The sequence below is a fragment of the Pituophis catenifer genome, unplaced genomic scaffold (genome assembly GCF_029215685.1).
Source record: "Pituophis catenifer annectens isolate HBS135680 unplaced genomic scaffold, rPitCat1.0.hap2 SCAF_2, whole genome shotgun sequence".
Lineage (NCBI taxonomy): Eukaryota > Metazoa > Chordata > Lepidosauria > Squamata > Colubridae > Pituophis > Pituophis catenifer.
The window spans coordinates 170593239-170603626 of NW_027256882.1; the positions used below are offsets into that span (position 1 = coordinate 170593239).

Here is a 10388-nt window from a genome sequence, read left to right on the forward strand (position 1 = left end):
ACTTGGAAGCTCACCAGTAACCAAGTTGCTCTACTGCAGTGGGATTTCTCTTCCTTCCCACAAACAGCTGCCACTTCCTCAAAAAGCTCCACCCCCAACTTTGCCTTAATAAATGAGCTGCTTAGACTTACATTAAATGGAAATAACAGAGGTAGGGAAGGAAGGAGTTTAGGGAAGCAGGAATTGCACGATCTGGCAGGAGAAATACCTTTTACAACATGCTGAAGATGCAAAGATACCAGTGTGAAAACCGTCCCTTCAAGGAGAGGAAAAGTTTTGGTAAAAGGATTGTTACTTCAAAGGGAGACTAAGATTATATAATAGACTGTCATGGAAACTCCTAATTTTCTTTCATTTTCCTGCTTTCTTCTAATCTACTCATCCATCTAACATTGTATTTTTGGATTCTCTTTCCGAAACAGGGCTGTTAGATCTGTTTAACATTTCAGTTCTGCTTTTCCTTCACCCAAATGCTCCCTGTTCTTCTATTTATTTTCTTCACATGAACCTTGCAAGTTAGATTAGGTTGCAACATGGTGATTGATCCAGAAAGCCCTATGAGGTGTAAAACATTTTAACCTCTTTGTTCTACCTGCTAATTCATAGGAGCTGCATAGAATGCAAGAATTAACCGAGGGAAACATTTCCTGACAGTTGGCATTCCAACTGACTTTAAGGAAGCTGTTGGAAATAGAACACAAGAATCTGGTTAAAGAAAATGGGGCACCTGACCCATTAGAGAGAGGTGGAGAACAGTGCCAACTAGTATATGAAATAATTTTGTAACATAGTGAGACGATGGGAGTTGTAGCATCTATATGGCCACAGTTGCATATTTTAATGTGATTTTTCTTCCATTTTTACCGCTCTACACTTTTTTTAAAAAAAAGTTGCTTCTTAGGCTAAAACATGGGAAAAGTTAGTGATTTCAACATCTCTATTTGGGTGGAGTAACTTGGTTTATGCAGGCAAGCATTCTCATAACTTTTGAAGTAAATTGGGACAGAATAAATAAATATTATGGGTTGAATTTTCCTAAATTCCTATAGCTACTGTGTGAATATATATGTCTGGGTTTTTGGGTTTTTTTAGCAACTCGGATAAATGAGACAACAGAAATTCGGGGGAAGTATCCCAATAAAATTCCGGTAAGCAAAATTCTTTTTTCCCCTTTTTGATAGAATGATTTCACTTTTGCTGTAACTTCCAAGAGCTCAGAAAATGAAACAATACCATTAACTGAAGATATAAGTAATTGGAGAATGAACTTCTATTTTGTGGAGAAGCTTCAGTGTTATACAAAAACTTCTCCTATTCATCCAATTGTCTTGTGACATACTGTAGATTCAACAATAACGATGAGGCCCGACAGCCTAAATCTTGGCTTTCTTGTCAGTTTGGTATTTTACCTTTTGGGTCACATCAGCTTAACATTTGCCCACCATGGTAAACCACAAACTAGCTAGATTAGTGTGGTTTGGGGAAGTGGAAGGACTCAGAATTTGCTCCTATGCTGCCAATTTTTTGCTTGGAAACTGCAGAATAGACTTGACTTGGTTCAGTCAACATTGGGAACTTCCTGCCCTGTCTATTTATGAACAAACTTCCTAAAACATGCCTTCTAGATGAATAATAAAATGCAAGAGCAATGAAAGGAAAAAACCTTGATTTTGGCAGTCTTATCTTAACATGGGAAACCTGCCTTCTACTTCTAATCTCACTGTTTCAAATGCCACAAGATTAGTCATCAAAAGGAATGAAAGACATTGAAAAATAACCTGAGATTCTGAGTTTCTTATATATGAAACTTAGCATCCAGTCACCTTAATATTGCTAGCCCTTTGCAAATAAAACCCAAATTTTTTTTTAGAAAAATTATAAACCAGGAGTCCCAAGCATAGGGATTTTTCTCCAATAATTTCCACACACTGCTCTTTGGTTATGTCTTGACCAACTTTTCACAATGAGCTTTGTGGCATTTAAATGGAATCATGCTGGTGGATGGAATGACTTGGAATGAAATTGAAAGACTCTTTGTGCTCACATGATAGGCCACTTAGTAGTTTAACTTTGATACTTTGATAACTTTTATCAAATAAACCACAATAAGAATCCTACATTAGTTGAGTCATTCTTTGCATCTGATGGTGAGCTGCGGCTCATGAAAGCTTATGCCTTTTAATAACACTTGGTAAAAGCTACCAGAATCCTAATTTTTGCTACCATGGAATAAGCACAGCTTTCCTCCTATGATGCCAGCACTACAGTACAAATGATTGTTACATGATTCAGTTTTAATGTCCATTTCAACTTCTGGAAATGTGACATAATGAAAATAATGAAAGAGGGGGAAAGGTTCTCACATTTTTGCTCCTATGTTGGGGGGGGGGTCAGATGATATTCTGTAATCAACTAATCCTTGATTTGAATCTGCCTACCTTAAGCCATGGATCTTAACCTAAGTTCTTCAAATGCTAGAATCTGCCTTAGTTGCCTTTCTGCATTGCGTAGAGTCTTCAAGTAAATTTAGGGTTTCTCCTACATGGTAAAGTATTAGCTAAGACTTAGTTGGAATCAAGAAGTTCCAGTTTTGATTCCAATTTTGTCTCTATGTTAAGACATTAATAAGTCTTAAACTATAGTTTATTGACTAAGTTAGAGATGATTTGGGTTGCTTGTATTATACTGAGATAACAATTTATAAGCTAAAACCAATCTAGCATGATTTCATGCAGTGTATGAAATAAGATGTCAAAGCTTCAGTCCTATGGGAATTTAGGAGTCACACCTGGAATATTGGATGGCTGGATATTAAAGAAGGAAAGAGCTTTTACTTCTTTAAAATTTATAGAGAAGGTAATGTCAGCAAATGTTACTTGTTGTATAAGCCACACTTGCTGAAAGCTGTTTTTCAGTATACATCATCAAATGCAAGATCTTGTCCTAATGGATGACCTGGCTATCTAACAACCTACCAAGCCATCAAATTTCCAATCATTACTTCTAAGGTGACAATTAAAAATGTTCCAATCTATTTTATAGGATTGTTATAAGCATCAGCTGTCATGAGATTTGCATATTGTGCTAATCTATGATTTCGCGGCAAGGTTTACATGACATGCCAAGCTGAAGAAACCATTATAGCTTGGTGTCACATGTGAGGCAAATGTGATTTAAGATTTACTATTTTTCAAAAGTATACAAATATCACTTCAGCACTCTGCTGGTTGGTGGATCAATGGAAACCAATTTTAATTTTCCAAGTCCAAGGCAGAGATTTGTTCCTCCACAGCTCTGCTGACATTCCAGAAAGCTCTGCCCTCAACTATAGTTATATACAGAACTTAAGGTCTATTGTTGTCACCCAAAGCTGTTGAAAATAAAAGATCTCATCTATGAAGCCATTCTAGGAGCAATAGGCCTTAATCCTGGATTGCACTTACATTTATCTTTCTATTGAACTTGTCCCAACCATTTCTCTGCTGAACTTGGAGTAATTTCTGCATAGCTCCAGATGTCCATCTTTTTTTAGTGGCCTGCACAGACCTGTCAGCTTGCCCAGTTAATATGGCTTCCAACCTGTCCCTTCAAAAAACAAACCCTTATAATTGGAGGTGAATTATAGCATCTTGGTAATTAAATAAATTCCTCTGTCCACAGGTGGTAGTGGAACGTTACAGGAAGGAGAAGACTCTTCCCCAGTTGGATCGGATCAAGTTTTTGGTTTCTCCAGATATATCCCTGTCCCAGTTTCTTTTCACTCTGAGGTAGATGGGGACTGGAATTGGGCCATGGGAAGAATATTGCTTTTCATTCTGAGGTTCTCAAGCAAACAACATTATATATAAGCTATCCTGTTTATATCCTTTATGTTTCTAAGGAAAAGGAGATGGTTTTACTTATTGACATTAGAGCCACATTACCCTCAGTTTAAGCATTCTCCTGTATAGTTCTTACTCCAGAATAGATCGTTGATGTTAACAGAAACTGTCTATGGACTTTGCAGTGCTTCTGAGTTCTTTGTCCCAAAGGTGCTTTTCCAAAGGGCAACTGGACTTTGTTTTTCCTTGAAGATGTTTCGCTTCTCATCCAAGAAGCTTCTTCAGTAAGAAGCTTCCTGGATGAGAAGTGAAACATCTTCAAGAAAAAACGAAGTCCAATACATTGCCTTTTGAAAAAACACCGTTGGTTGAAAACCATGATGTGGATGACTGAGAATCTCCATAGACCACCGGTGTCAAACTTGCATCATCACGGCGGCTTCACGTGACTTATCGGGACTTTTTCCCCCTTTGCTAAACCGGGTGGGGGCAAGGCCAGCACGTGACGCATCTGGGCTGCAGGCTGCAAGTTTGACACCCCTTCCATAGACATTCTTTAAATTTGCACCCTTTCTAAAAGAAGATCCAATGTTTTCCATCTGACAAAAAGGCCCATTAAAACAAGAGTGTGTAATACTAGAAACAAGATGTCTTAAGTAAAAAAATATCTTGATAATATGGATCTCAAAACCTCTCTCTGCTTCCTTATGCTGTTCCCAATAACCAAATAAGAGCCATGTCAGACCTGGAAGCCATCTTTTACATTTGGGCCTTCAGGCCTGCCACATTTTCTACTGTGGGAAAATGGGAGGGGGGATATAGAGTATGGGTAATGTGTAGTCAAAATAACATTCTTTTCTCAGAGAGTCAAGGCCACCTTGCAGCTGTGATGAAGTGACTGGGAGGCATCTGCAGTTTTGGATGGTGCCTGATTGGATCATGTGATGGACATGTGGGTGCTGGGCAGGGACTTGAACTTTCTTTTGGGGTAGGGAAAACCTGGAAACTTTCAGATTTGGGTTTTCCCAGATGTGCCAATATCACATCTCTAATAATATGGAACTTTGAGGAAACTCAAGCCTCGGAGTCTTCTTTCGTTAGGGGTATTACTTGGAACCCTGACAAGCCATTTGCTGATATAGGGCAAGAATGTGAATGTGGCTTTGCATGCCTGCAACTGAATATGGGAAGTGTCTCTATGGAAGAGCAGTTCATCAAGGGAGATGTCAGCCTATGTTCTTGGAAAAACACTAGTGGGCAGGGCCAAGATGACCTAGTAATGGCCTCATCCAGGTTCAGCATACTTTCCTACAGATTTGAAGGGACTTAACATGGCATAGATGAACTCGTCTTGATTTTCTAGAAAACCCTTTTCTTGAGACTAAAAACTTATTCTCCAGGTGTGAGAGCACTGCGATGTTCAATCTTGGCAATGCTGGGGTAAAACTATTGGGAGTGGGAATTCATGCAACCCCAAACTGATTGGTGGGGTGATGCCTTCCCTCATCCGGGGCCTATGGTAATGGACACCCCCACTTCAAAAAGTGTTTAGAATGTGTGCTTTGGGCCTCATGTGAGCAAAGCATCTCTTTCAATCATTTAGTCTCTTCGTTTAGTCATCCATGTCCTTTTTCAAGCTTGCGTGCAAGAGGGCCGAAAAGCTGCTGCTGTTTAATGGAGCAAATAATTATGGAACTCATAAAAGCAGCTGCACTGTTGTTGTTTTTTTAGGCTTGTGCATGAAAAAAAAAAGGCAAGTGGGTTTTCATGAATAATAGAGGTGCGGCCTCCACACAAGATCTTCTGAATCAGTTTTGAAATGTGTGTGCAGCGCTTCCACGCTCCAATCCTTTCAGAGGCAGGTGGAAGCCTCTTTATTTTGACAGATGTTTTTTTTTAAAATCCTCTTCAGTGTTTTTAGACCGCTTAACTGCTACTGATGATTGGGATTCTTAAATTACATTAATTGCTGTTATTGCTTTTGCTCTTATTGTGTTGTTGCTATGTTGGTTTGAGGTTGTCTTTCTCATGCTGTGATTTTATTGATTAGTGTATGAGGGAACTCTACAAGAAATATGTGGGTCAAATCTAGCCAGTAGCCCATTCCTTTTCTTTCTTCTGATTTTGCTTTGACATCTCTTTTTTTTTTTCTCCTTCTCCAGAACCCGGCTGTCTCTCACAGCTACACAAGCCTTCTACTTACTTGTGAACAATCAAACGTTACCCTGTCCTAGTCTGACTATTTTAGAGATCTACAATGACAACAAGGATGAAGATGGCTTCCTCTACATGACCTATGCTTCTCAAGAGATGTTTGGTGCAGGAGTCTCTTTGGAACAGCAATGAAGCCATCTCAGGAGGGTGGGATCCACGCCTCCCAGAGAGCCAAAAATCAGTGAAAAAAAATATTTTAAAGACCATTTTCGCACAAGAATGGCATGGGAGGGTCTTTGCAGCCAGCCACAGGATTTTCTCTTATGATTTTGGTCCCTGATGCTACTACTTCACTGTTTCACTTGAATGGAATTTTGGGAGGATGTGGGACTTTAAGGTTCTTACTAACTCTGCAGGTTGTTAGTTTAATCCACTGCCAACTTATTCTTTTTAATTAATCTCACTGTTTTATTTATTTATTTAGTTATTTACTTACTTACTTCACGAAATGAATTTCACTTCCCATTGTGCGCACTGAGAGCGGAGCCTTTTTATTAGGGGGAAAAAAGCCGGTTGACCTAAGGAGGAGAATCTGGAGAATGCTACTTGTGGACATTTTAACTGCACAGTCATTGGTTACTGCATCCCTCCCTCTCTTTACCCCCTTTTCCCTTAAGATTACAATGAAGAAATAAATGAGCGCCATTCCATATCTGATCTGAGAAGGGTTCTATTTCTTTTTCTACCGATAAGAAGATTAAATGAATGACTCGGTACCTTTTATAATCATTTGGTTGCCTTTTCAAAAGAGGGGCAGAGGGATGCTTGACTTTGGACTTCTTTTCAAAGATCCTTTGAAGCCTTTGTAGGATTTGTACTGTAGGCTTTTTCCCAATCCGCAGACTTCTAGATGAGCTGCATAAGGTACTGAGAATAAATTCTATTTATTCTCAGCCAGCATGACTGGCCTTTTTGGCTGGAGATGTTCTACTGTATGATCTGATAACATGATACACTGGGAAATGCTGGCCCAGTGGATTCTGTGTGGGTTAATAAAGTAATCCCTTTTTGGCTTATCCTCATAATTTTTTAAAAAATGGCCTTAGTGTCTTGCCCGTCATCATGACAAATACCATGAGACGTGGGAGATTATTATCATTTAGTCCTCAGAACGATTCAGGATCTGAGATGGTTATCCTTTTGGGTCCATGAGTATCTTCTTAGGTAGAATTAAAAAGCTGAATATATTGAACAGACTTATGGATCAGTGGTCAGTAAGGAAGCATGTCAAGAACTTGGCACTTTGGAGGTTCTCAGAAATCAATGATGCAATAATATGTACAAAAGTAGGCTAGGCTATGACTGAAGAATGTGCTCCAACAAATTGGCCTGAACAGTAGGTGGATCTGCATATTGTGTGAAGCTATGATTGGTTTAAGCAAGATTTATTGAGAAACTACTCTATAATTAGCTTAGTTTGCTAAACCATAAATGGTTTATGCATGATTTATTGGTTTTCAGATTTGTTTAGATACCCAATTCCAACAGTAGGGTTTGCCCAATGTATTGATCCTGATTTTTTTTAATCTATCTGTTTGTCTGTCTGTCTATCTATCTATCTATCTATCTATCTATCTATCTATCTATCTAATTAATCTCTATCTATCTATCTTATTAATCTCTATCTCTCTATCTCTCTATCTATCTATCCTCCAAGTATGATATGTAACCAAGTCCCTGACTCTTCAGTTAACCAAGTGGCAAACAATTGTAAGAACACCGGGTAACATGACTTGATTTGGTGCCATACTGAAGACTTTCAACAATTCCTGTCCTAATTTTTAACACATGGGCAGTTTTAAATGTTATGTGTATTGCAGCTTCTTTTGGCTTCAAGCTATATCATGCAAGCAATATCTCATAGCTTCATTCTTGGAATGTTGTTAAAATTCCCAACTTAAAATGGTTTTGTACTCTGACAGAATGCAAGCTCTTCCTTTAGGTTACTTTATAATAGGTTTTTAGTTATAATTATCCCTTTGGGTTGTTGGCTAGAAAGCTGTCACCCAATTAAATAAATCTAACTGGATTTGGTTGATTAAACATTAAGGACATTGTACGTACACACATACACACACACACACACAATTCTTCTGAAAGAGGGAGGTATACTTTGTGTCATGTTTTGAACTGAGCAGGGAATGAAACAGGTCAGTTTTCCCCCCAGGGGACAGAACTATTGCTTTTTTAAACACGGTATCAGTCACCTCAAAAATTCATATCTTTTTTAAAGAAAACAACACAAAAATTATGTGTCTGAATATAATCTGTTGCTGCACGGTCAGCCAGATCCTATCATATTCCTGCTCCATATTATGAAATCATTACACAATCATTTATATCCAGCTTTTTAGGCCAACAATCCTTTCAAAGCAGCTTACGAGCAATAGAAACAGTGGCCTATCAAACAGAGTAGAGTAATTTAAAAAAGAAAACAAACCCTAAAATGCCTTCCCCTGGTGCATTTGCTGGTGATATTTTCCCTATGGGGTTGAGGGAAAATCCAAGTCGCTTCTGTGACATCAGTCAATATCTTCCTCTTTTAATGGGTTGGTCTAATTAGATCACTAAATTTTGCAACTGTAAAATATGGGTACGTTGGAGGGGTATTGCATTAGCACTGAATCAGATCCTGAGAAATTAGGGCTCTCGAGAGATTTGAGAAAACAGAATTTTTTCTATTAATATAACTCACAATTTCCCCTCATTGTCCTATATCAAAATGTGCCCTTTGATATTTGGCTCCTTCTCGCATTCCATAAATAACATTTCTGCTTCTGTTGATAGGAATGCTTTCTTCCTTAAAGAGTCATGCCATAACCCAATTATTGACTCTCATAAATCTTACTCATTTCCTCTTAATTTCTCTTTGAAGCAGAGATGGGCAATGTATGGCCATGTGACTGCCTCCTACTCTCATCCTGACTATGAGGGATCAGCTTAGACTTCCTTCTCAGAAGCAACAGAGAGAAAGTAACGAGACAGGAGGGAGAAAGTGAGGGAAAGATGGTGGCAGAAAAAGACAGTGAGGGGAAATAGAGTGTCAGCAAGAAAGACAGGTAGCGAGATGGCAGCCACTAAGAAAATGAGGATGAGAGAAAGAGCAAAGGAAAAGAAATGTCTCTGGAGATTCTCAGTCGTTCAGGTCATGGTTGTCCCAAAGGTGCATTTTCGAAAGGCAACTGGACTTTGTTTTTCCTTGAAGATGTTTCACTTCTCATCCAAGCTGCTTCTGAAGAACTGAAGAAGCTTCTTGGGTGAGAAGCAAACTGAAGAAGCACCTTTGGGACAAAACAAAAGAAAGTAACAGAGAGAGCTGGAGAGAAGTCAATGGCAGGCGTGTGGGGGCACTAGTGATCCTTCGGGTACCACTCACTTACACCTATAGTGGTTTGCACCATTAAGGAATAGTGGCTAGGATGCCCTGTGGTGGAGATCAAATCATCAAGCTGCTGGCCGTAGCCATGAGATCAAGACCTCACTCTCCCTCACTTTTTTTTTAAATATGAAATGACACATGTGAAAAAGTGTAGGGCTTCAATCATGCAGTGGCAACCACAATCTTAACTTCCTCCCAACCAGAGGCCAAGTGAGATCTACTTGATGGATCTTACGGATCAGTGGTGAAATTCAGCCAGCTCTATCCAGATCGCGCGATCCAATAGCGCTGGTGGCGGGAGGCTCCACCCACCCACCCGCCTGGACATCATCACGTTCCATTTTTGACCCTCTGTGCATGTGCAGAAGGCTCTGTGCATGCATGGAGGAGACGCACATGCTCATATTTGCGAACTGGTAGCAAAGGTAAGCGAATACCACTCCTGTTACAGATGTTATTTGGTGAGGAGGGCTACTTCAATTATACCAAGAACAGCCAGTTTGGCTATTAATCCCAGGCACCTTTGAAGTTCTTTCTTTCTCTCAATCAAAGGTACCAGGGCCAGGATAGGGCAGGGGTGTCAAACCGGCAGCCCATGGGCCGGATGCATTACCCGCAGGTCATGCCCACCCCAGCTCCACGAATGGGAAAAAGGTTGCAAAACGTCACATGACGGCAATGTGACGCAGCGAGTTTGACACCATGGGAGAGGGGAAGGTTTCACTTCTCCCCATCCTTTTCTGCTGGGTTTCACATACATGTTCCTGCATCTCTGTGTAGAAGCGGTAAAGAAAATAGCTAAAACATACTATCAATTTTGCAATGTTCTTATCTCCATTGTGGAAGCCAGAAAACAAAACCGGCAAATGAATCTGTTCTTTCTGCTGCAGATGACACAGTAATCCCCACAGAGTGGACATTACCCCATAATTAATCTTGGATACCAGGCAGGTAAAATGGCCTCCCAACATGGA

At 39.6% G+C, this 10388-nt stretch overlaps 1 protein-coding gene across 1 annotated transcript; it reads left to right on the forward strand.

Moving 5' to 3' along the window:
- The first annotated feature begins 218 nt into the window (after positions 1-218).
- On the forward strand, positions 219-6167 carry LOC139310792 (microtubule-associated proteins 1A/1B light chain 3A-like). Its single transcript, XM_070935020.1, has 4 exons — positions 219-279; positions 1093-1148; positions 3661-3767; positions 5984-6167. The coding sequence occupies exons 1-4, from the start codon at positions 219-221 to the stop codon at positions 6165-6167; spliced, it is 408 nt and encodes a 135-aa protein (XP_070791121.1).
- Positions 6168-10388: the final 4221 nt, after the last annotated feature.